General features: G+C 43.4%; 1 protein-coding gene and 1 long non-coding RNA gene across 2 annotated transcripts; one reads left to right on the plus strand and one right to left on the minus strand.

Moving 5' to 3' along the window:
• Window positions 1-9629: 9629 nt before the first annotated feature.
• On the minus strand, window positions 9630-15387 carry LOC144994488 (uncharacterized). The gene is made up of 3 exons (XR_013658043.1): window positions 15273-15387; window positions 9840-9909; window positions 9630-9767 (listed from the first exon to the last, which is right to left on the minus strand). It is a non-coding gene; the product is annotated as an uncharacterized LOC144994488 (long non-coding RNA).
• A 2314-nt stretch (window positions 15388-17701) lies between these two features.
• On the plus strand, window positions 17702-24938 carry LOC101155523 (actin, cytoplasmic). Its single transcript, XM_011479684.4, has 10 exons — window positions 17702-17932; window positions 22325-22490; window positions 22902-23026; window positions 23100-23228; window positions 23303-23413; window positions 23502-23586; window positions 23667-23828; window positions 23893-24084; window positions 24244-24425; window positions 24537-24938. Exons 3-10 carry the CDS (start codon window positions 22904-22906, stop codon window positions 24678-24680), a joined length of 1128 nt encoding a protein of 375 aa, XP_011477986.1. The 5' UTR covers window positions 17702-17932; window positions 22325-22490; window positions 22902-22903; the 3' UTR covers window positions 24681-24938.
• The last annotated feature ends 2402 nt before the right edge of the window (window positions 24939-27340 follow it).

Genomic DNA, 27340 nt, shown 5'->3' on the forward strand with positions numbered 1-27340 from the left:
TAGTGGGTGCAGGGAGCGAGGTGAAACGGCACTCTGATCACAACACGCTGCCCGTCACATACCACACTGCAGCGTGTGAGTATTGCTGTACTGACAATGTTTGGCTCCACGTCTGCATGTGAGCAGTCTTTCTCACATGTAAAGAACATTCTGACCAACCTACGATCACGTTTAACGGATGGAAGTCTCAACGCCTGCATGAAGCTTAAACTCACCAAGAATCAACAAGACTAGACCATCAGATAACCCACCATCATGCAGCACCAGCAATGTTGTAGCATTAGCAACAGTATAGCACTGTTATGAAAAAGAATCCACAGGGTTTTTTTATTTGAAATTCCATAAAACGCACACATTCACTTGTATTCTTAGTTTTAAACATATTGTAGTGGACTGAGTTGAACTGGGTGGTTGTTGTTAGGTCGCGTTCTAAGTTCCAGAGGTCATTGAACGCATCAAGTAAAGATGCTGATTGGCCCTCAGTTCTGTCACTCAGCCTGTTGTTGGGTAGTTAGGACCATTGGGGTGAGGGCTGGTGCGGAAGCGGGGGAATAAAGTTGGGGGAAGGCTCTTGGTTGGAGAGATTCAGGAGTTGCTGAATAAGTTGTTCGATGTTGGTTACAGCCTGCAGTAACCAGGATAACCCTTGTGCTATCGTATGGGGTCAAGATGACCCCACCCTTACAGTGACGTGTTCTTCCTACCATGACAAAGGTGGATAAAGGTGAAAAGATTTCATGTAATCCATGGACACCAGTGAAGATCACAAATCATTGAAGAAAAAAGGTTCAGAGCACTGTCTAGTGGGTCTAGATGACCCAACTCCCAATGTTAAAGTGCCTAGGATAGCACAAGGGTTAAAGAACCCTAAAAGAGGTTAAGTCTCAGTGTGGGAAAGGGACGCTATAATATTGTACGGCTCTCACAAAATCACATATAAAAATGTGTGGCGTTCATGGCTCCCTCAGCCAAAAAGGTTCCCGACCCCTGGGTTAGGAACTTTCATAACCAAGCTTGACTTTTTGAAAAGTTATTGGGAGCTCCCTTTGACAAACGCTTTGAGCATTTCTGCTTTGTAACACCTGACCACAGTATGCCGTCATGGCTTTTGGGATGAAGAATGCTCCTGCCCCCTGCCCCAGCTTGTGTTTGTGAACGTTTCACAGAGTAAGGTGTATCTATCTTGATTATGTTTTCTGGGAAAGCTGGGATGACCACCTTGAGGACCGTCTTTCAGAAATAAGCCAGTGGCGCCTCCAGAAATTTTTCATGGGGGTGGCCAGTAGGGGGCCACTTTAAATCTTGGGGTGGCACACAAAAACCATGAGCTATATTTTCAAAATTCATTCTACTAAACGTATAAAACAGCCTTTAGAAAACTAAAAGAAAGTAAAATATCTACAGATATATTTTGATTCGTTGTGCTTATATGTAATGCCACTAATGTGAAAAAATAAAAGTACAGTTATCATTTTGAGTTGCACAAACATTTTATTTTCCAATTGCATTTGTCAAAAGGTGAACAATTTTTGCAAACAAAACAAAACAAAACCGGGGAATCCAGATACAAATAAGAAATATGTGCAGAAACAATCACACAATTCCGTAACAGCTGTTTTATATTACAATACTTCCCTAACAGGGATCAATAGTCTGCGATTGTCATTACCACACTTCAGAATAGCTTTACGCGCCTGTTGCTATGTTTTTTTGCAAACACATCCACAAAGTCATCAAGATTTATGGCCCTAGCCCTTCTTGATTCTACACTCAGCACACCTAAGTTGCTTAAACGCTCATCCGAAATAGTACTTCTTAAGGCAGTTTTGATTAGCTTTAGTGTAGAAAAACTGCGCTCACATGATGCTGTGCTCACGGGCAGTGCAAGTGCAACTTTGCAGAGTTTAAAGCAGTGTTTTTCAACCTTTTTTGAGCCACGGCACACTTTAACCCTGACAAAAATCCCGCGGCACACCAGCATCCAAAAAAAAAGAAGCAGAAATTCATGGTCTGTATTGATCGACAGCCCCCCCCCCCCCCCCCCCCGCGCGCAATCTCACGTGGATTTTTGTGATAATTGTGGCAGAAAAAGCAGGAAGTTGCGGCTGTTTTTTTCTAAGAGATGAACCACCAGCTAAAGACGAGCTCTAGCTGGTATTTTTGTTAGAACTGAGCGACTTTATCAGCAGAATTAAGAACAAGGAAGTGAAGACTTTAACCACTTCTGATTGGTCAGACTGATGACATGTGATTAAGTCTTCAAGAATGATTGGCGGAGACAGTTAAAGGGGCGGGACTTTTCCTTACACAGTTATAGCTGCAGCTAAATCGCGGTACCGTGATTCTTATCAAAATGTCTTTAATAGAATTAAATAAACACAAAGAAAAAGTAATTTTACGATCTTTTATATTCCTAACTACTCAGTGTTTTATCAGGGCCTGTTTGGATGAACACAGAGCTGATTTCCTGGATATGGAAAATGTTTTTAGATCAGTTAATGAGGGCAATTTCCCACGGCGCACTTGACCATCTCCCACAGCACACTAGTGTGCCGCGGCACACTGGTTGAAAAACACTGGTTTAAAGGTTTGGTGGAAGACCTCCTTATATGGCTCAAGAAAGACAGTGAGCTCTAGTAACGCCTTTGGTGTTTCCTGACCGCTGCTTTGCTTCCTTTCAAGAATGCGCTTAAGCCATTTGCTCTTCTGATATTTCTGTCAGAAGATGTACAATGGCTGGCAGTCTGTCTCTCACTGGCTTGCAAGCATTATGCCCACCGTGTCTGTCAATCTTTGCAACACTCTCGGGGCACCCTGACTCATTTCTCTCTGTATCTCAAGCCATCTTTGGTGAACATATGACCCTGACACAAAGACATACAGTTTCTGCAACAGAGAAAAGAAGCAATTAGCTTCAGGGATGAATTTCACACTATCTACTAATACTAAATTTAAACAATGTGCATTGCAGTGCACATAAAAAGCCAGTGGGGCCTCTGATTTTATGCGGGCTTGCACACCTGTGTTTTTTCCACTCATGACTGAGGCTCCATCATATGCTTGCCCTACAAGGTGGTTTTTGTAGTCAAGACCATGCTTCTGCAAAATCTCTATTATTTTCTGTGAAAGTGCTGCTGCATTAAGGCGCTGAGCTGCCTCAAAGGCAAGGAAGCACTCACATACTGACCCATTGTAATAATATCTGATTACAAAGGACATCTGTTCTTTTTTGCTCATGTCTTTAGTCTCATCAACCAAAATGCTGAAAGCCTCACTTTCAGCAACTTCACCAGTTATTGAACTGCGGACCATTTCAGCCAGACAATCGATCATTTCATTCTGTGTGTCATGTCCAAGACATGTTGCATTTCTTTGACCTGCCATTTTTCTCTTGACTATGGGATTATTTTTGGCTAGCAGTTCCATAATAGCAAGAAAATTTCCTTTACTGTCAACTTCTGATTCTTTATGACCCCTCTGTGCAATGTTCTGCGTAGCTGTGAGGAGCAAGGTTTCTCCAACAACTTTAATATACTCTCTATTTTCCTTCACTAATTTACTGTACTCTGCATCTAGGGAAGCTGAGAGAGAGGCTGTTCCAGAGGTGGATTTTTCATACTCTGCCCATGCCAGCATTGCAGTAGTGTGGGCTTCAGATCTGGCATGACCTAAAAGTCCCCCATCTTTAAAGGTCGCCTTTTTCCAGTTTTTGAATCCCTCTTCAGAAGTTAACACGGACTCACCTGAGGCAGGGAGACCAAAGTGCCGGCAAGCATAACAAAATGCTGAGTCTTTACTCTGAGAATACTCAAGCCATTTATGTGCATTGTACCAGTCTTTAGAAAAACACCTTCTTCTGTCACCTTGATAGGTACGTGGGAAGCATTTTAGGTGTGGCTGTTTGGGGTGTTCGGCTCTGGACTGGGAGATATCTATAATGAACAAAATTTAAATCAGTTGTTCTGTAATAAAATAATAACAATAATAATACAATTTCCTAGTAATTATATTATTTATACCTGTAATATATCTGTAGACATTTCTATTAAACATGAAACAGTTTCTTTAATAGGGCAATATCATTCTAACTTCACCTGTCAGTCCAGGAATAGGTCGAGCCCCTGCTTTTGCTGAAATCTGCCTTTCATCACTGGATGCTGACTGTCCCTCGCCCGTCTCATTTTTTTTCCCCTCAATGTCTTCTCTTGTTAATGCTGACTGTGGATCCTGATCATGCTGCTCTGTTTCATCTTCCTCCTTTTCCTCCTCACTATTCCTCTGTTGCTCCCCTACCATCTCATTCCCTCCTTCTGCTGTCCTTTTCTTCTTAAAATAAGAATAAATGTTTGTGGATTTTCTCTTCATCCCCTGAAAATTGACATAACATACAAAAACATCAACTAATGACTTTAGGTAACTGTCAAAAAAGGTTAAAAACACATTAAAAGGCTGCGGTAACACAACAACCAGTGTCATGGTGCCTCTGTCAGACTCCTCCCCCTCTCCTCTCCGCTTGGTTCCTGATTATTCCCAGCTGCTTCCACTCACCTCATCACCACACCTGCCTTCTTAAGGAGCTCCAGGATCTTCATTCAACGCCAGTCCGTTGCCCCTGATGGTGCATATTTGGCCTCATGTCAAGTTCATGTTTTGCTTCCTTGCCTTCAGCCAAGCAATTAACATACGTTGTCTTACCTGTCTCCAGGAAACCTCAGCCACGAGTGGTCGCCCACAGCAGCCGTTAACCGGAAACTTCTTCTGGTCTGTTCCCTCCACCCTCACCACGAGCCTCTGCCGAACTAGCTGCCTCACGAGACGGGACCACGCTGCCGACTCCCGATCCGTACGAGCATATCCACTGGTGACGCCACGAGTCGCAGTTACTCATTCTCCGGACCTCCAGGAACTGTGTCCTACCTGTCTTGCCATCACATTAAATCCACCTTCTCGCCAAGACATCTCTGCTCTGTGTCTCATTCCGGGTTTCAGCATCTGGGTCTCTGTTGTTCTGTAGCCATGACAGAACGGACTGGCCAGAATCCCGACCCAGCTGACCCGGAGGGACTCAGGTTAGCCGTATCCCAGCAAGGCATAATGCTTGGACGCCAGGCCGACGCCCTATCCCAGATGACCGCGGCCCAACAGGACCTTTTTCGTCGCCTAGACGGTTTGACACAGACATTGAACGATCTTACCGGGCAATTTTCCCATGTTTCCACAGTTACGGCTCAAGCTACGGCTAACTCGGCTACTTCCGTTTCCGGATCACCCTCCGCTCACGAAAACATCCGGCTGCAACCGGAACCATTTACTGGTGACGTCGAAGCCTGCGGAGGATTCCTCCTCCAATGCGAGCTGATTTACCAACAAGCTCCCCGTCATTATCAGTCGGATCACAGTAAGATATCATTGATCGTAAACTCTTTACACAATAAAGCCCTCCAGTGGGCCCAGGCTTTCCTCTCCACCAATCCCATAAGCCACCTGACTTATGAACGTTTCCTCAGGGAGTTCCAGTTAATTTTCGACCAACCACGCAAACAGGATGAAGCAACCCGACGGTTACTCGCACTCAGGCAACGTAACCGCTCGGTTAGCGATCACGTTATTGATTTTCGTATCCTGGCGGTCGAGGCAGGCTGGCCCGACGCAGCTTTGAAGGGGATCTTTTACCAGTCCTTAAATGAACAAATTAAGGATCGTCTGTGTTCCCAACCCGAAGCCCGGTCGTTTGAGGAATTAGTTTCTGCGGCACTCAGCTCCGATGTTCGTCTGCGGGAGCGTCAAAGGGAACGGGGGCCCGTTTTCCAGCGTGCCGCAACCACTACATCCTCCAACGTTTCACACGCTGTCCACGTCACACCTCTCAACTCCCTCAGCCCCTCTAAACCTCCGGACGAGCCTATGCAGGTTGGACACTCCCGATTGTCAGAAGAGGAACGCCGCAGACGCATGGAGGGGGCCTGTTTCTATTGCGGAGCAAAGGGCCACATTGTCACCTCCTGCCCGCTTCGTTTAAACACCCGAGCCCCTCGCTAGGAGACAGGCTGCGAGGGGTAACAAACATCTACCTGGCTGGTAATAATTTTTTATTTATCCCTGTCAAGTTAAGTCAAGACCTCCATGTGCATGAGTTACGGGCCCTGGTCGACTCCGGGGCCGAGCAGAGTTTGATCGACCAGCAACTTGTTAATAATCTGTCGATTCCCACAGAACCCCTGGAGACCCCCATCGAGGCTTCCGGTTTAGGTGGTCAACCCTTATCCCGCATCACGCACCGTACCAAACCCATCCTGCTCATTACTTCAGGCAACCGCCGTGAGTCTATCCGTTTCCTCATCACCAAATCCATCCATACTCCCATAGTACTCGGGTTTTCCTGGCTGAAAATGCATAATCCTCAGTTTAATTGGGCTCAAGGGACTATAATCCAGTGGAGCCCATACTGCCTCGCTAATTGTCTTCTGTCTGCTCTCCCTTCCGTTACTCCTCCTAACGCTAAGTGTCATAGTCAAGTTGATTTGTCCAACATTCCTCGTTATCATGATTTAAAAGCAGTATTTTGCAAAACCAAAGCTAGTGCGCTCCCATCTCATAGACCTTATGATTGCGCCATAAACCTATTGTCAGGCGCTCCGCTGCCCAAGGGCCATTTGTTTAACCTATCTGGACCTGAAAAGACAGCCATGGAGAACTACGTGCAGGAGGCCCTCTCCCTGGGGCACATTCGACCCTCCTCCTCCCCCGTGGGGGCAGGTTTTTTCTTTGTGCAGAAGAAAGACAAGTCCCTCCGACCGTGCATTGATTATCGCGAACTAAATCAAATCACCGTAAAAGACAAATACTCTCTGCCATTAATCAGTTTCAGCATCTGGGTCTCTGTTGTTCTGTAGCCATGACAACCAGTCCTCAAATAGTGCCTGGGAGGTGCATGTGATGGCGGACATCCTTTTACTACAATAAAATCTTATTCTACAATAAAATGTAATCGCAAACCAACCACCGCTGTCATTGTGAGTGAGTATTTGCATCAAGTATTCGTGCACAATACAGATATGGCTCTCACGAAATTACATCTAAAAGTATGTGGCGTTTATGGCTCTCTTGAGCTAGACCCTGCCTGGCAACAAAGGTCAGCTGAAATGCGATTGGTTAAATGCTCCAATGTGAAAATACTGTATGTCTGTCTGGTAGCAGCATAACCATCATAAACACAATAAAAGAAACTAAAGTACAGTAAACAGGTTGTTAAAAGACTCCACAGAAATTTTTTAACAGATGTGAAAAAGAATGGTAGGGTTGTCGAATGAGTGTGTGTGCTGCTGGCTGCGGTCGTCTGACTGAGCTCCGCGGCACAGGGCAGAAAAGGGAGGAGGGAAAGTGTGTGGAGCGCATTCTCGCGCTGTCAGTCGCCGTTTTTGGAGTACAGTGATCCCTTGCTATAACGCGGTTTACTTTTCACGGTTTCGCTACTTCACGGATTTGCATCGTGTTCTGCATTCTGATTGGCTAAAGAGTCACTCTGCTTCTTCTCTACCTGTGCGTCAATAACGTTGCAGTTTAATATGTACACGTGCGTAAAACAGCTTGCCAAATTTAAATTACATACCTTCAAATTCTCTAGCAATTTCGAGTTTCTCTAAAACCCATAGAAAAAAGAGCGACAACAACTGTCAATCATTATGTTCTTCTCCTGAACAAACACAGCTGCACCGCGGGCTTCAAGAGAAGAAAACACTGCAGAGTGGAGTCAGGATGCAGCGGCTCAGTCTGAAGAGCAGTGAAATACACCTGAGTCACTATTTGTCCACTGTAATTTGTATTTTTTTCACAATCATTTTTAATTTTCTCCCGTTTAATCCTATTACTCGGGTTGCGGTGGGCGGGGCTAATCTCCGCAATTTGAAGCCTTCTGTTCACATTGATGATTAAAATTATTATTTGACATTTACTGTACAGAAGTTATTTATTGAAAAAAACGTTTCTAAAGTACCTTTATTTGTGAAACAAATGCTTGAGCCTGCAAAATGGTTTGTTCTTCCTTTTCAATGTATAATAGAGTATTTAATTGTATAATAATTATAAAAAAAAATTAAGGTTTCTACTTCACGGATTTTGCCTATCACGGGTTCTTTTTGGAACGTAACCCCCGCGAAAAACAAGGGTTTACTGTAAAGGAAAAAGTAATAAAGGAGGTTCCTTTTAAAGAACCAAAACTGGTTATTTTGTTTAACGACTCTGGAGGCTCTGATGGTTCTAACGCGGAATTGAACCTCGAAGGGAGATCAGCCTTACCGTTTTTCGTTTTCTGAATCCAACGGGCACGTCTTGAGCTATAGATGTCTGCTCGCGCAAGGGCAGCAGGGAGGGGAGGGGGTGTGGGCCTAGTTAGGTGATCAAAGCGACTTGCCGCCTGCTGGCTGTGTATTTGGGATGAAATGCTTAATTGATGCTACCACAGTTTACAGTGGCCACCCCCTGGTGGCGCCACTGCAATAAGCTGATTCTGAATTTGGCCAAATATGAGTTTGAGGGTTATGGTGACTTATCTAGGCAGGTTTGATGAGGTTAGGTTCACCCACTCGGTGCAGATGTTACTGCTTTCCTGCCAAACCCTTTCCCCACTCCGAGGTGTGAGCTACAGCGGGGGAACAGTGGAACCTTCTGTGCCATGCATGATTTCAAATCATGACGTCTTAGTGTACTGCCAACAATAACCTTGGAAACGGTGGTCCCAGCTCTTTTTCAGGTCAGTGACCAGCTGTGTAGTTCTGGGCTGACCTCACCTTTCTTAGGATCAATGAGACCCCACCAGGTGAGCTATTGCATTTAGCCCCAGTCCAAGGGAGATTGACTGTCACGTTTAGCTTCTTTCATTTTCTAAGAATTGCTCCAAGAGGGGATGTAATTTCACCAAGCTGCTTGGCAATTGCCCCATAGGCCTGTCCAACCTTGTGGTGGTCTACAGTTTGGTGTCTTTGGACAGGTATTTGGTCTTGGCCATGTTAGTAGTTGGAGTTTTGCTGATTATCTGGTGGACAGGCGTCTTTATGCAGCTAACCACCTCAAACAAGTGCTTCTAATTTAGGATAATTGGAGTGGAGATGGACTATTTAATGGTGGACGTTGATGGTTCAGAAGATAGACATTTAAAAAGTTGCAGCTGTTGCATACAAATAAATTATTTAATTAATTAATTAATTAATTAAAAAATGTATAAATTATTATTTTTTTTCCAGAGTTCTTTTTTAGACATCAGAATCCTTTTATTGTCATTGTACATGGTAATACAATGAAGCAGCCTTGGAGTGGTGAAGATAAATAAAATAAAATGAAATAAAAAATAATAATACTGTAGCTCACATCTCTAAACTAAAAATGTACAATATGTACAGAAACAATTAAATACTAAATTGGTATGAACAAAAAAAAAAGAATGGAATGAGTTGCCATGAGCCCAGCATAATAAATATTGCGTTATCGCACAGATACCCGGTTATTGCACAAGTCTCTCCTCCATCTGCCACCACAGAAAACAAACCATGGGGCACGCTGGTCTCTCCATCTCCGTGGGAATGCCGTGTGCACGGCAAAACTCTTCCGTGACGGTTTGATGCAATGTAGAACCGATGTCCAAAAGCTTCTGTACTCTGAAGTGGTTGTTTATGTGTGCAGAGGAGCACAACAAGCAGCGCAAGAAACACAAAAGTAACACCACAGTCCAAAAGCTGCGAGCCGCTGGATCCGTATGCGCCGCCATCTTGCACCTATAAGAAGAAAATGTCAGACCCCTCCATGATTTCTAAGTGGGATTATTTTGCCTTATTCATCTGACATACGTTAAAAGTCCAGGGTGCAACTCTGCAGTAACACGACTGTTCCTGGATCGGCTCCAGCAACACTGTGACCCTGAACATCAATCACAAAGTGGATGGATGGAAACAGAAAATGGTTTCAGTGGAAAAGGACAAAGACTCAACAGCCTGCAATAGCAGATAACATCTGAGGCAAACATGATTTAGCTGAATAAAATCCTCAGGGCCTTTATCTAGTCATAATCTAAGTTTACTGAAAAACCAAATTATTTTAAAAATTACTTCACTTTGGACATTTTGTTAATTTATTTTAGGTTGATAACCGTTTCCTCTGGAAACATCCCAAAGTTGATCACTCCTGTAGCTCTTATCAACCTCTACTTGAGTGTTTTTCCCCTTTTCAGTCATTTAAAAAAAATCCAGCTAATTTTTAGCTCATTTTAGGAAATAAACACATTTAATGTATTTAATATATATAGTATTTAGTTGATGAGTAAATGAGTTTTATTTTGATTTTTAGCAAGACTCAAATTTCAGCTTTTAAGCTTTGATCAGTTTCTATCCTGTTTACCAAATGGGTTTTTGCATTGAACTGAAACTTTTAATATTATTTACTATTTTTTGGCCTTTTAGCAAAGTCAAGTTTTTTCAGATTCTGTCATAATTTGGTTTCCTGCACAGGAATTGGGAATAGAGGAAAGATAAACTCTCTGCCTTTCTTTTGATCTTCTTACAGTTTCTCCTGTTGCTTCGATCCACATCATTTCACAAAACCATTCAGAGGAGGATGAGGAGCAAAAAAAGGAATCGCTGATTGACGAAGGGTTAAGAGGCCAGGGTTCCTAACACTTCAATCCTCTATATATATTCCACTATACCACTATACTTATATACCACATCTTTGAGCTCTGTTAGCAGTTCCAACTGTTTTCCCCACCATTTCTGACAGACTAGTCTGTTCTTTCATGATCAGAGACCAGTGACTGAGGTTCCATGAAGTTTATTCTTGGGGTTGGAATCTGCTGAAGACTGACGAAACCCTAAACATTGATCCTGGGAATAGAAGAGCAAAAGTTGCTTTGGGAGTAAATCAAAAGGCCTGAATGCAGAAGTGATCTCAACAACACACATATGAGCTGACAGTGTGACTGGAGGGACTGTGTAGGTTGAAGGTGTGTTGGAAGCCCCTCCTTTAAATTCAAGCACCTGTGAGAGACAGACAGACAGACAGACAGTAGAGGGCAGCAGAGGAAGAGGAAACTGACATAATCCCATTTAGAAAATGACAACATCTTCAGATGAGGAGTTAATTGTTAGCTGGACTGATTTGATGTGAAAACACGTCTTATTTTCTCATAATGTTTTTTACATTTTTAAAAGACTTTCAAAAGGTTTATGAACTCTAGGAGTGGCTTCTCTAAGATTTACCAGATTTTCTACAATTATATCACTAATGTTTGAGTTGAAAATGAGATTCAAATTCTTAATCTTTCTTGCCTGGAGAAATAAAGGTTAAATAAATGTCTTTCTGTTAGTCCAACAGTTATCTCATGTACCAAAAACCCATTTAAATGTTTGCAAATGGGTGATAATCAGTTTATCAACATCAATAATCAGATTTTCTGCAGATTCGTCTTTTTTTATCACAAAGAAGCACAGAAGTACCGTAAATTCCGGATTATACAGCGCACCCGATTACAAGCCGCACACACCCATTTAAATGTGTTTAACTAGTTTTGTACATACACAAGCCGCATCAGAGTACAGTATTAAGCAGCCAGGTCATCCTGACAAATCACATCCTGACCTTTACAATTAGTGTGACCTAGTAGCACACTGTGGCAGGGGTCAGCCTTGCTTAAGGCTCATGTATTTGAGTACACCCACATCTGCCAAACAGCATGCACCTCTATTCTGTTCACAAGTTCCTCAGTTATGGTTTTTTTTTGTTTTTTTTTTTACTTATTGACAATCTAGGTATCATACATAAAATTACAAACAGTAACCATATAATCAACATTACATCCCTCAGTTATGATGACAAAATTTACATCCGCGATCCCCCATTTCCCATGAGTCTTAGGGGCTAAAGGCGGGGCCAACGCCGGGCTTGCCACACTGTTGTACGTGTTTAAGAATGAGCAAGTAGCAGCAGTGCATGGAGGGGTGAACGGGAACAGCTCTCCTTCCGCTTGTGTCGCGGCAGCGTTATGGGAGTAACAGGACTGGTTAAAAACACACACCAGTACAATAAAGCAGCGGCGACTGAAAAGCGCACGCCTCAGCGCGAGACGCGAGATGCGCCCCTCAGCGCGGCACGCGCGTCAGAAGTTTCCTTCCAAAACAAACACTGTTGCTCCGCCGACGCCTCTGCGCTCCGCGCTCGCCAAGCGGGCTCCTTGTCTCCCCTTCCTATCCGAAAATCTCACACGGCGGCTGTGAGCTTTTTAATGCAAAATTCCGCTCAGTCCTTAGAAACCGTGAAACGATCACGTGGATTTGTGTTTCCAGTCGTGTCCCGACAAAATAAAGGCTGATGTTATTCCCACATATTTACGTGCAGCTAGCCGAGTCACTATGACTCAGGTAAATTCACTCCTGAGCATGCGCTGTTCTCTCCGTCACGCAGCTGACCAGCTTTTCCAAACCCGTTGGTGATGGTGGATTTATTCACGCTGCTTTTAACGATTGCTTTTAACTTAAAAGCTTTATCATATTGTAGCGGCGATCACGTGCACGTTGGGTCTAATGGCACCAAAGGATTCTGGGATGCGGCCGGGCATGCGTGTTTCGTTTTGTTGAACCATGACTGAAGTGTCTAAGACCTGAAGTGACGTCCATGCTGTTTGGCTGCTCAGAGGTGTGTTAAAAAATGAATGACATGTGCTTGGTGATAGATAGAGAATTCAAACCATTCACTGAGTACGAACATGGCGGCCGCCAATTGAATCCATAAATTAGCCGCGTCACTGAATAAGCCGCAGGGCTGTAAGCGCAGGAAAAAAGTAGCGGTTTATAGTCCGGAAATTACGGTATTCATATACGTTTTACATATAGAATAATAATTATTATTATTAAATTTAATAATAAAGTAAAAGCTATTAACAATGTATAAACAAGTCAAACTGGCAGTTTCTTTTTTTGTTGTTCCTGCTGGGACAAACGGCCGATGCGTTTGCTTAAAGGCACATCGTGCTTTCCAGTCACATTCTCTCATGCACACACACACATTTACACACCGATGTGCCACTGCCCACTGCCGTGTGAAGGCGCTAACCTTTAACCACCAGGAGCAAAGTGAGGGTCAGTGACTTGAACTTCACTTTAGGCCAAGGCGGGAGCTGGAACTGCAACCTTCATATTAGAGGTCAACCGCTCTACCACAGCACCAGAGATGGAAGACATAAAACCAGCATAAACTGACACAGGAAGTGGTGGAGGAGGTGAAACAGCTGCCTGCTCTAAACGGACAAACTCGAGAAACTACGGCACGACTTAAAACTCCAAACTCAACTATGTATTCGTCATCGGGCTGCAGATCAAACCCCCAGGATGCATCAGTGGTGACCGGGAATGAAGAGGAAGAGTTGGAGAGGAGCTCAGAGGAGCAGCAGGTGGAGGCTTATGTCAAGTCTAAGGGATTTCTCTGGATGTAAAGAACATTGAGACCTGAACCCCTTCCCTCCCCCGAAAAGAAATTACTATGGAAAAAGCAGAAGAAAACTCAGAAACTGTGAAATGTTCAATAAACTAAATAGACCACCAACGCTGGCCAAGGTCAGGTCGAGGTCATCGTCAGAAAAATGAGGGAGCTGGATAAATTGTCGGTCTTGGTAGTCCAAGTAAAAGATATAAAAATCAAGAGAATCATTATGGAAATTAAAATCTTCAATTTACAAACATTGACTTCAAATTCAACACATCATCTTCAAAAGAGACCGTGACTCACAACAGAAAGTTCTGAACTGCGAACAACTCAACCTCTACTGATTCAGTTACACAGATGACAGCGTTCAACGTAGACCCTGATACATGTGGACTGCAAGTATTACAAGTTAAACGGCGGGTCGACTGTCAGCCATTCACTCTGACAGCAGGAGCATTTAGACCAACGTTGGAGACGTCGTCTGCAGGAGATGGAGCATCAGTTTAACAACGTCTGAAATCTGGTCCAGCTGCGACAGGGACTCTGCTCTCAAAAAGGAAAACACTGAACCTAACTGTGTGAACGGAGTCAACAAAAAAAGAGGAGTTGCATTAAATGTGCAAAATAAATATTATGTTTACAGTAACTGATAAAACATCAGTTATGGTGGATGGAATACTGGAATGAATTACATTTGTAATATATAATGAATCAGCGAGAAATGTCAAAGTTTAGAAGTGTTCAGTGACCGAATGGAGAAAAACTTTCACTCTCAAATTAAAATTAAATGATTAATTATTAATTAATTAATTACAATTTGACAATTGATCAAAATTTAGTTGGAGTGGGACTTCAAAAAAAACTCAACATTTTCAGCAAAAGCAAAAAGTTTTAGGCTTAAAGAAGGCTGAGCATCCAATCAATACTGAGACAGACGTTTTGATTGATACTTTACCCAATTTTTAAACTATTACCATTTTAAAGCTCCTGAAAGAGCAGCTTCAGCTTTTTATTCCATGTCACAAATGAACACAAACTGCCACACAGCAGTAACACAAACACACACTTTCTAAAAGGATGATCTTCAGAAAAAAAGAGCATTAGCGCCACCTATTGTCCATTTGAAGAGCTGTATAAAAATAATCCATGTAATAAAAAGTGATCTAAAAATGAAGTCAGCTGTTCTTTGAATTACCGATCCCAAACGTTCCACAGTTAGGCGACTGTTCATCATAACTCAGAAGGAACAACAAACAGGAATGCAAAAAAATGACAAAACATCTTCTTCAGGGGTTTAAATCTGAATGTAATTATATTCTGCATGGGTTTAGAAAAATGTTTTAGATAATGTTTAACACTCAGCATGAAGGGGTTGGATTGGGGGGTTGAACCACCGAATGGTGCCCAAGCGCGGCTGTGTCTGCAGCTCACTGCTCCCCCAGGGGAGGGGTCAACAACGGAGAACAAATTTCCCCATTGTGGGATGAATAGAATAGAGTCAACTTTAAAAAATTAAGATATGATAGGTTACTTTATGTAGAAATTAACTAATACATATTTAATTTATAATTATATTGTGCAAAAAATAAATATATATTTTAAAGAAGGAATTTAAAATATTTTTGGGGGGAAAATATTGGAATTACTCATCACGGTTGAAGCATCAAAATCTAGAGCAATGTGTCAAATACAACAAACAGTTTAAAAATGCTAAAATACAAACTATTGATTTTAAATAAAACCAAGAAAGGAAACGATTACAATGTTCTGGGTAGGACTAAGTAAAAGTACACAGGAAGAGTTAAATGCACCTCCAGCTGCACAGGGAGCGCTGAAACTTCAGTAACACAGACAGAGATCCCACTGGAGGACAAAAGCCCCGGAGGAGTCATGGAACGAGGAGGAGGCAAATCAATCCAACATCTGTAATCCAGAGGCAGAAAGGCAGATCAGAACCCTCAGACTTGATCTTGATCCAGGACAGAAAGAGCGTTTAAAAATACAAAAAGTAGATGAGCAAAAGCTGAAATGTGAGCTGAGGCAAAATGAACTGGCAGAGTGAGAAACTGAAGGCGACACCCTTCAGCTTTTCTCCTTCAGGGGTCGCCACAGCAAGTCAGATTTCTGTGATTCACACATTTAGGTTTGGCAGAGATCTTACGTCGGATGTCCTTCTTGACACAACCCTCTGTGTTAATCCAGGCTTGGGACCGACACAATGAGACCCTGGCTTAGGTCCCCTTGTGGCTACATTTCTTTAGGCAGGGGTGTTGCTCATTGCACCTCCCTGGGCATCCAACCCTGATTTCCCATCCTCCGGTCCTGCCTGTAGCCAACGTAGGCATCCAGCTGCTAAAGAGCGTGAGGAAGTGTCAGTCCTGAATGCTGCGGCTCACAGGTGGGATGAAGGCCAATGATTAGACAAACCAGGTGAGGGTGGAGGAATCAGGGAGAGCATGGAAAGCAAAGAAGAACAATCTTTAAGTTTTAGAAGTATTTTGGTAGAAACAAACACAAATCAAATCAAATAGACAAAAAGAAATGAATGAATAAATAAATGTGTTGCTCAACTGAAATAAAACTCTTTTAGATATTTTATGTGTCAAAATTATATTTATAGTCCTAGTAATAATATAGACGAGCTGTTGAACTATTTGACAGGATTATTCAAATTCAGTCTCCTGTTTATTTCCTAACCTCCATGTTTCGGTTCACAGCCGAACAGCAGAATCTAAATGACTGATAAATATGTTTCTGCTGAAACATGAAGTGAAACACGTAGGAAACAGCTTCTCTATTGTGAAGTCAGATTTAAATTCTGCATTTTGATTCAAATGAAAGCATTAAAGCCTGCAGACATGAGTCCTCGTCAGCATTTCCTGTCTTTTTCCCACTGCCTCTCGCAGACTTTAGGTGTTCCTCTGACAGAGATCAGGACAACGCCTGCTCTCTGCAGGGTTCAAGTCTCTGCACGCCGACTTTCAAGAGAAGCAGTTGGGTTTTGAACAAACACGAAGGGAGCAGTTCCAGTCGGGCCACAGAGCACCTTTTTTGGTGTGTGCGCGGCTGCAGGTTGTTGCTGTGGAGGAGCGGCTGGCACGCCCCCCCGACAGGTCTGAACCAGCCTGAGAATGTGGACAATGTCAGCTGTGGCCGACTGCGTTCGATAACCCGGCGGGTAGCAAACGTGGTTGAAGGGAAGCTGCTCTGCTGCAGGAGGCTCTCATTTGAAAAGTTTGGCTTTAAAAAGTAAAGTTTTCAGACCAACAACCTTTCTCATGTATTCACCTTCTCTTGTTTTCAGCTCTAAAGGAACTTTTGTTTCTAAATCAGTGCTTTCAATGTAGCAAAAGTCAGACTTTACTACAATACCAGAGTAACAGGAACACCATAACTCTGTGATAAAATGCAATTTTTTAAATTTTAATAGAATTTAGTCACATCAAGTCAACCTCTGAATAAAATGTTTCATGTAGCCTTTTGGGTATCATAAGAGTAGAAATCAAATGTTTTCCAGTAGTAAAAGTCTTTTGGGTTACTAAAGTCTGCTAATTTTGTGCTTGCTTTGTGTCTTCATGCCATGATGTAACAGAAGTGGAGCGCCTCTGTAGCATGTCCATATAAGGACAACATGCGTCTGAAAACACCTTTCCAGGTAAAACCTCCGGGCGTCCAGGCCTGCTCGCAGGTTTCTCAGGTGCAGATTGAGTTCTGGTTTAACACAGATTACAGCATCAGATGTCGTGGACAGTGGTCTGCTGGACTCAGATGAGCAACACATTAGTTAATTGGTAGGCAGAATACTTTTGAAAATAAATGAAACTTGACTTCACAAAAACAAACCCTTACATTAACGGGACTCGGCAGAAAGGTTGAGACACAAAGATGATTCTGCATTAAAATCTGGGAACAGAAACTAAAACTAAAAACCGGGTTCAGATTTAACACATCAGAAAACCAGACCTGAACAGGCCAAAGAGCAAAAACCAAGAAAAGGTGAACTAAAAAGACGACAGGTCTCTAACGAGTTTAAGCTCCTCCTCTCAGACATTAAAGGAGTTTTCTGGTTTTTATTTTAAACCATTTCTGTATGACACACGAGAGCATGAAGGCTGTGCATTGAATTATGAACAATTAGGAGTGAAAAGCTGAAGTTGAACCGCTGTAAAACTTCCTCCTCTTATTTGTTGGAAATCACTTATTTCCATAAAAGGACAGACAGGGAGGGGGCGGGGCCTCCCCTGCAGAGGACTGACCCAGAACAAAGCAAAAAAAGTTTCAGTTCCCCAACTTCTCATGTTAGGGAAGTGAAAGTAAGATTTGTCCTAAGAGGATTTTAGTAAAAGCGTAGCTGTGTTTGAGTTGAAACTGAACAGACGAGTCTGAGCGCGCTCAGGGTGTCGACCCGAAAACAGGAACAACTCCAATCCTACGAAGCTACAGTGTTCAGTTTGCTCTGAACAAACACGCCGTGAGTCAGATGTTACCGTTTCAAAAACTCTAAAAAAGTTTTATCCAAACATCTTTAGTTAGCAAAAAAAAAAAGCAAAGAAAAATGAGCAAGAACTGTAGATTATTCACTAAAATCTACACAACTTTGAGTCCTGACAGCAGAAGAAGTCAGCAAAACAAGTCTGATCAATTGCCTTTGCCTGATTATATTTTGACAGAAACCAGTTTTTCCTGATTGGGAGCAGAGGGTGTGATACCTTCATGGAACAAACCAAACCTGGTTTTTCTTAGTTTACATAAGGGGTTCAGGATCTGATCGTATTTAAAAACTGCCTGAGCTTTGTCGTGTTCTCACCAAACACATCAAAGGAGGAAGGCTTTGAAAAGACGAGCTCAGCCGCAGCCAGGAAGAGGAGAATCAGTTCCGCCTCTGAAGGGAAGCTGCTCTGCTGCAGGAGGCGGCTCAAACCCTGAGCTGCTCGCTCTGAACCAGAGACTCTTTCCTTTCATGGTCCACCTCCTTTGCAGCTTTGACAGCTCCCATAAACTCTACTTCAACCCATTGAAAGGGGGTCTCAGTTCCCCTTCAGGACAATTCAGGTGTAGTTCAATGTGACTGCAGGTGAACATATCAGACCACATCAAGGAGGAAATGAGGACAAATCAAAAAGCAACAAGTGCAAAAAACAAAACAAGAGCCACAAGACACAATCTGGTAGATAAACGTGGCGTGATGAAGAGATGAGACTTTTGTTAAAGTGTTAGCCAGAAAACTAACCCTGTTTACCAGGCTCCTTTGGGGTCACACCATTGACTTCCCAAATGATCATGTTCAAAAGTTGACTTACCTCAGTTCTTAATATTATTGCCTCCTTTTGCATCAACAACAGCTTTAAGTCTCTTGTGGTCTTTGTGGATGAGCTTCTTTATGTTCTCTAATTGTAAAGCATCCCTTCTTGGCTGAAAACCTCCAGTTCCTTTAAATTCTTGGAACGGCCCGTTTGAGATCTCATCAGAGCGGCTTAATAACAATAAAGTCAGGAGACAGAGACAGCCGCTCCAGAACCGTCACCTTATTCTGGTGGAACCAATGACAGGTGGACTTGGTTTGTGTTTTGGACTGTTGTCGTGTTAAATTGTCCAAGTGTGTCCCATGTGCAGCCTCTGAGCTGAAGAGTGCAAGTTTTCCTCCACTATATTCTGATAAGAGCTACATTCATCTCGCCATCAATTCTGATCAAGTTTCCTGAGCCTTTTTAGCTCACACATCCCCAAACCATCAGCCCTCCACCTCTGTGTTTCACAGTAGGAATGGTGTTTCTTTCATCACAGGCCGTGTTGACTCCTCTACAAATGTAGCGTTTATAGTTGTGGCCAAAAAGTTCTTGGTCTTCAAATGACTTTTGTCCAGAGGTTTGGAGGCACGTCTCTGTGCTATTTGGCATATATTAAGGGGGGCTGGGCGCTCCCTTAGAGATAGGGCGAGAAGCTCGGTCTCCCGTGGAGAGCTTGGTGTAGAACCGCTTCTCCTCCACATCCAGAGGAGCCAGTTGAGGTTCCTCGGGCGTCTAGTCCGGATGTGTCATTTCGTCAAATTCTGATGGAATCATAAACAACCATCCTGTTCACATATCTGTCTGTCTGTCTGTCTGTCCGTCCGTCCGTCTGTCCGTCCATCCATCTATCCATTACATCACTTATAACATCACTTACATTTGAGGAGTTGTGAGAGTCATACCCACTGTGTGATTGTAATCAGGTTTGGTTGATGTAACTGCAGGTCCCTACTCTCTTCTCGCTATGATTGGATGGAGATTCTACAAACATGATAAGTTGGTGACTCATTGGTTCTTCCAGGCATGCCAAATATGTTAAAACATGTTTCGTAGGTTTTGTTTTGTACCTGTAGCCTGTAACTTGAAACTTACATTTTTAAAATATGTGCAAATTACAAAACAAAACTTCCAAGTACAAAACGAAAGTTTCAAGTCGGAAGCTACAGGTACAAAACAAAAGTTAGAAGAACAAAACGAAAGCCTCAATTCTAGCTCCGTAGAACCAGGCCCTTAGTGGGTCATAGAGAGGAGCGGCTGCATCTTAAAGGGAAGCAGGCGTGTCTTGCAGTTCCCGTGAGGCTCGTATGGGATGATTAAGGGATGTCAAGATAAAAGGGACGTACCATTGTTGTTCGTGTGGTAATTGTATCATGAAGTATTTGTAAGGATAATGTAAGTTACATGCACTTGTGATGTACGGGTGATGCTGTTGCACGATGAACTTTGCACAGCACTCCAGTGGTTAGTGAGGTGCACGCACTGGCGCCTTACTGACCACATACAAATGCTTTATGGACGGGATGTGCACGTGATACGTCAGTGTCCATGTGATGTCTGTAGGATGATGTCCACACACACTCCACTCTGATTGTCTAATGTTTTCAGGTTGTCAACTGTAAGCTGTTGAAGTGGGCTGTAGATGCTGTGTCAGGCATTCAGGCTCCTTGAGGGTTGCTAGAAAGAAGAGCCTGTCCAACCATCAGCGAGGAAGCTGAAAAAGCTTCAAGGTGGCTGTGGATTAAGAGAGGACATGCACCATGAGGGTGCATGTGCATGAGGGTATCTGAATCTCAAAGACCCGAAACACCCTACGACCCGTGGGTTCTTCACAGAGGATGTGTGCACCTTGAAGGGGATTTTTTTTAAATACATCTGAAAGCAGCGTGACCTTTGACACTTAAACTTCTGCGGAAATGTGAGCTTGGAGATGATTTTCAGGATCAACTGTGTTATTAAAAACACAGCTTCCTTTGTTTTCTTCTGTGAGAACAAAGCTAACAGCAGATCCTTTGACTACATTCAAAGGCAGATTTGATTGAGTGTATGATCTAAGACACCTGAGCTGATGCTGAGTGGAGGGCTGATGGCGATGACAATCACTTTACCTGGTCAGGTAAAGTGGCATTTGGGGCCGTTTAACTTTCAGACGAGCCTTGCCTTCATCATTTCCCTTTTGGTGCAGTTTAAGTTCCAGAATTTGCTTTGGTAAGAGACAGCAGAAGGGATGCAGATGAATCAAACTTACTGATTCTGAAAAAAAATTAAACTCCAGGTCAGACCAGCAGCAGTGACTAAGTGACCTGCCCTCTGTTTGCTAGTAAACATCAGTGTTGGGAAACAACGAAATATCAAGTTTACAGATGTGACTGGGTCGGTGTGGAGTTTTGGTTTCCAACTGCGTCCGTCTGCTGCCTCCAGGCTGGGCTGCCCTGTCCTGCTGCATGTGCAGCTCAGGAGCTTCATCAGTGTTAAGGTCGTGTCATACAGCCACTACGTATATTTTGCACATTTACCATGAATTCAATTTTGGTCTTTACATGCGTGATTTATGTTACTTGTAATTGTTTCTTGTGTTTGTTATTCGTCAATGTGTGCAGATGTGCGCCGACGGGTCTTTGCATGAATTCGGTTTTGAGCTGTTCAAATTTCTTGGTGGGTTGAGAATTACGCTGTTTATGCATATCTTACATAGTTTATGTGCAACTTTTACGTTAATCTTGTACAAATCAGCGTGATTTTAGCGAGATGCATAAACAAATTGATGTCTTTCCCTGACCGTTCCACTGATGTCTCATGGACACAGATGTAGAACTTTTATTTTACATATAGGGGGCACATATCACGTTTGCACAAATCACTAATAAACTGGATATAAACAGCACAATAATCACGCAGGGTTCATGTTGTACATTTGTTTACATGTTCTTTGCGTAGTTTATTCGTACTTATTCTGTGCTTTTAACGTATTTCAGTCCTGATCCATCTCTGAAAATGTAACATATAGACCATGCCTATTTGTTTTTTCCTAGAATATTCACATATGACCAATTCTCACCCATGCAACATGCACTAAATGTTACAGGCTGTGTGACGTGCACAAACCTGCAGGGTGACAGCCACTGTCACCATCAAGTTCATTCTCTCAAAATTCAAAAGGCTTTTTTTTAAATGGAAGCCTTTTATAAACATTTACATTAAAAATCAATCAGCTTCCGAGCTGGAAATCAGCATTCCTCCTTGCAGACATAACACCTCAGTGTGACGTGGATTCTTGTGTTTTTCTGACCTACTTAAGCAACAGTTTCCCACAGAAACCTCCTCCACACCTCCTGCATGCACGTGAGCAGGAGGAGAAGCGCATTTCCATGGCTTTTTCAGACTCAGTGTGTGATTCTGTTCGCCTCTGTGATCCGGTTTCCAAAAAGAAATAAGCAGAAATCCGAACTCACCTGTAGTGAGCGGACCCAATCACAGCCACCCCTCCCCTCCCCTCCCCCTCAGCATCAGATTGAATGATGATCGACACAACCTTTGGCCAATCAGCACGCGCTCTGAGACATTTTCTGTGATTCCAGCTCACCTGGACCAATCACAGCACGAGCTGAGAGAACGTTCCCTTTTATGGAGAAGGCAAGCGGTCGCGTGCGCACATAAAGAGGCGCGCGGCGCGTTCAGCAGTGTCAGTGATCAGCACAGCTGGGCAGAGTAACTGTTAGACACACCGGAACTCACCTGCAACAGGTAAATGTTTGTCCGCGGCTCACTCGGGTTTGACACGCTTTATCTCACGTTTATGACCTTATTTTTCTAGTATAATTTCTTCCTATTGTTTATCGTTTACCTCAATCGAAACCTCAGTGATTAGGTTGAGTTGGATTCCTTTTGGCTAAAACTTGTTTCAGTTTAATTAAGTAATCATTCCTCTCGGCCTTCATCCTGTCTTCAGTTCAACTTTCTTGTTTGAATGAAAGTATAATCTGATTATGAAGTAGTTGCATCTGAACTGTGGTACAGCGTCTGCCTGTTATGGGTGTGGCTTCATGTTTCATAACTCTCTCAAGTCTCTTCCTCATTTACTGAAATCCCTCTGACTCGTTTCTCTGCATGCCTGCTTGTTCCTGAAGTTGAGGTTGGTGGTTTGATTCCTTTCAGACATGGAAGACGACGTCTCTGCCCTCGTTGTTGATAATGGATCTGGCATGTGCAAGGCTGGCTTTGCTGGGGATGATGCCCCCAGGGCTGTCTTCCCCTCCATCGTGGGCCGCCCCAGACACCAGGTACGGTCACCCCTGAGGACTTCACCTGTCGTGGCACATGGTGCAGCCTGTGGCTCATGGTGTTTGTGTGCAGGGTGTGATGGTGGGAATGGGACAGAAGGACAGCTACGTTGGAGATGAGGCTCAGAGCAAGAGGGGCATCCTGACCCTGAAGTACCCCATCGAGCACGGCATCGTCACCAACTGGGATGACATGGAGAAGGTGCTCTCTCATAGACCTGCATAGTTGAAGGGAAAGGTCCTGGTCTTTGCTCTAAAGTGTTCTCCATTCCTCAGATCTGGCATCATACCTTCTACAATGAGCTGAGAGTCGCACCTGAAGAGCATCCAGTCCTGCTGACCGAGGCTCCCCTCAACCCCAAAGCCAACAGGGAGAAGATGACACAGGTGAGTTCAGCCGGACCACCTCAGTTGTGGTTCATTGGTTTTCGAACTCCGGATCTCAACTTGACCACCCATCTTTCTCCAATTTTAGATCATGTTTGAAACCTTCAACTCTCCTGCCATGTATGTGGCCATCCAGGCCGTGCTGTCCCTGTACGCCTCTGGTCGTACCACAGGTGAGAACCTGAAACTGGAGCTTGGCTGAAGTGTTTTGTAGCGCATTAGAGGACTCTTAACCTGATCATGATACTTGCAGGAATTGTGATGGACTCTGGTGACGGTGTCAGCCACACTGTGCCCATCTATGAGGGCTATGCTCTGCCTCATGCCATCCTCCGTCTGGATCTGGCTGGCAGAGATCTGACTGATTACCTGATGAAGATCCTGACCGAGAGGGGCTACAGCTTCACCACCACAGGTATGACTGATATGTTGAACTCATTAAACTGGTTGAAGTTTTTAACTGACTCTGATCTCTGTAGCTGAGCGTGAAATCGTACGAGACATCAAGGAGAAGCTCTGCTATGTGGCGCTGGACTTTGAGCAGGAGATGCAGACCGCTGCCTCCTCTTCCTCCCTGGAGAAGAGCTACGAGCTTCCTGATGGGCAGGTCATCACAATCGGCAACGAGAGGTTCCGCTGTCCTGAGGCGCTCTTCCAGCCCTCATTCCTCGGTTTGTATGCTCTTCAAGTTGAGCTTTGATTAGGCACAGGTGTCCTACTCCTCAAATATTCCAATACTGATTGGATGTTTGGAAGCTGCATGGTTGAAATGTGACAGTAGCTCTAAAAGCTCAGGTACTGTAGAGGTTTCTGAACGCTGTTCTTCTCAGGGATGGAGTCTGCTGGCATTCATGAGACGACCTACAACAGCATCATGAAGTGTGACGTAGACATCCGTAAGGACCTGTATGCCAATACTGTGCTGTCTGGAGGCACCACCATGTACCCTGGAATCGCTGACCGCATGCAAAAGGAGATCACTGCTCTGGCCCCACCCACCATGAAGATTAAGGTATTTTGTGACAAAGGAAGCCCTGAGTTTAGGCTTCTTTGCTCCCCCCCCCCCCCCCCCTCTTCTTAAAGCAGCATTGATCTGAACCTTTTTTTCCTCTCTGCCCCTCAGATCATCGCTCCTCCAGAGAGGAAGTACTCCGTCTGGATTGGTGGCTCCATCTTGGCTTCCCTGTCCACCTTCCAGCAGATGTGGATCAGCAAGCAGGAGTACGATGAGTCCGGTCCCGCCATCGTCCACCGCAAATGTTTCTAAACGACCTCTGCCCGGCAGTGATAAGGCTTCAGTCAACCTCTTCCAGACTTTCTGCTTCATCTTGAACAGAATTAAAGATGTCCAACAGCTGAACTGAAGATCCAACAGTCTGGTTTGAGAGGAGCTGATGCTTTCAGGTTTGGCCTGAAGGGTTTGAAAGCTCAATGTCTAAATCCATCTTCCATGATCTGTACAGGAACACTATTTGTCATCTCAAAACTGGTTGCAGTTGTGGAAAATAAATAGTTCTTGGTTAAACAGTGTTGATCTTTGATTTATAGCTGCGGGTTTCGACTTGTCTCTGCTCTCTGGAGGAACAACTTTGAGTTAAGTTTGACAATTTCGTCAAGTTAAAGGTGACTGGTTAGCATACTTTCAGACATGGGGAGGATCTTTTGTAGCCGGTTACCTCAACAGTTTAGGCATTTTAAATGTTGTGCTCAGTCCAGACTTTTCCTTAGTAAAATCAAAACAGCTTCACCCATTGCATTAATCTAAACTCATTGCCAAACTTGGTTAAAAACAACTCGGTTTTGTAAATTCCTGAAAAAGATGGGAGTAAAGTGGAGAAATTCTATTTTGAAGTGCGCTGTCAGTGGATGGGGCTTTGACTTTTGGCTAACGTCTGCAGAAACGCCCCAAATGTTTTGCAGAACCGAAAGAAGTGATCTGGTTTGGCAAAGTTGTTCTGCTTCAGTTTCATTGACAGGTCTGTGGCGCCATCAACAGACCAAAAAGTAGAATAAAAGGAGCCTCTTCAAAAAAAGGTCCAGTAAAATGTGATTCTTTCTGGATTAAACTAACGGGTGAAATAAGTCTAGAGAATTTTCACATTTAAATGTAATTTATAGTGACTGATTCCTAATCTGAGATGTCCAAAAATACAAACATCTGTTCTGATCTGTAAACTCCAGAGATTTCACAGAAACTGACCAAACCTTAGATGATCTACAGAGTTCATGTCTTGTCAGGAATTTCTCTGAAGACATTTTTCTGAATTTTTTTGATATTGTAGACTAAATTCATTCAAAAAAAATCATATTTTTAAATCCTCTTAAAGTAAAACATTAGCATTTTAGCGACATTGATGTGAAATATTTTAGCGCCAACTAGAAAATTCATAGATTTTTTTAACTCCCATTCTTTTTCCAAATAAACAGCATATAATTCTAACATCCAGCATTCCACCTTAATATTAACATTAGCCTGGAAAATGTCTCTGAAATATTGAATAGAACCATTTAGGATTAGTGCTGCATTCTTATCATCAGAATTGTTCCTGCAAGATAACAGAGTTGGAGTCAAAGTGGAGCTGTTAGAGGGGGCGTGGCCACACCCTGATGGGACTGATGGATCACGTTTTCACCTCCATCTTCATGACTACTGTCAAAGTTTCTATTTTTAGGGTCTCCACAGTGAAGACGCTCCACCTCCATCCACTCCTCTCCTCTGCCTCCTCCTCACGCACACCATCCATCCTCATGTTCTCCTTCTATTCACTCATTTGGTTTTCCTTTAGACCTCTATGGTGCTCCATGTGGTGAACCGAGCAGGACCAGACCTGGACAGCACAGGTAGAAACAAAATAGATGAAAAAGAAAATGTAAGCCTTACATTTAACAGAGGACAACTGAACTAACTGAACAGACAAACCAACTTACCTGAACTAACCCACTAAACCCACTAGCTAAACTTCTGCAGAGTTTGAGGGATTTTTGTCTCCAAACTCAGATTTTCTGCGGTCCATCATTAAAGCCCAGCTGAATAAACAGAAATACTTTTTATTCAAATCTCAAAAAAAAATCAAATCACCTTTCTAAACTTTAAGGCCCGTACACACCGGGACGAATATTCGCCAGCGTTATTCGCCACGTTTTTTGTGTTCACACCCAGGCGATTTTCGCTGACGATGAGCCGAGCGAACATGCAATTTCATTCCCTGACATTAGATGGCGCTTGATGTAAACAGAAATACTCCTGTACACAAGGTGGCGCTGCGCAACTTTACACTTCTTAACCCTTGTGCTATCCTAGGCACTTTCACATTGGGAGTTGGGTCATCTGGACCCACTAGACAGTGCTCTGAACCTTTTTTCTTCAATGATTTGTGATCTTCAGTGGTGTCCATGGATTACATGAAATCTTTCCACCTTTATCCACCTTTGTCATGGTAGAAAATGTAAGGGTGGGGTCATCTAAGATAGCACAAGGGTTAAACTCGCTTTTCCCTCAGAAGAAGAGAGCAAGTATTTACGCGCTTGTCAGAATCAAACAAAGAAAACATGAATATTTCAAGCACCAGTAGCTCCAACTGGTACTCGGTTCGGGGATATTTTAGAATGTCCATCATTATTTCTTCGCGGCAGTCTAGACGCAACTCGGCATCTATCTTCTTCGCTGGTATGTGTGCTCAGCAAGGCAGTTTTGTGTTTGAGCGCCCCCAAGTTGTGTTTTACTGTAACTTCAGAAGCTCCAGACACGTGTGCAAAAGCGCCGTTCTCATTGGTCGAATAGATTTCGACGCGACGCGTCAAAAAAAAAAACGAACCCGAGGCGTTTTTTTTTTTTCTTTTTTTTTTTCTCCATAATAACAATGACACAGCCATAGGGTAAAGTATAAATCTAGATCACAGCATCAGAGTCTGACTCATCGTACATGA

Source organism: Oryzias latipes, chromosome 9 (assembly GCF_053564925.1).
Source record: "Oryzias latipes strain Hd-rR chromosome 9, Olatipes_Hd-rR_3.1".
Classification (NCBI taxonomy): domain Eukaryota; kingdom Metazoa; phylum Chordata; class Actinopteri; order Beloniformes; family Adrianichthyidae; genus Oryzias; species Oryzias latipes.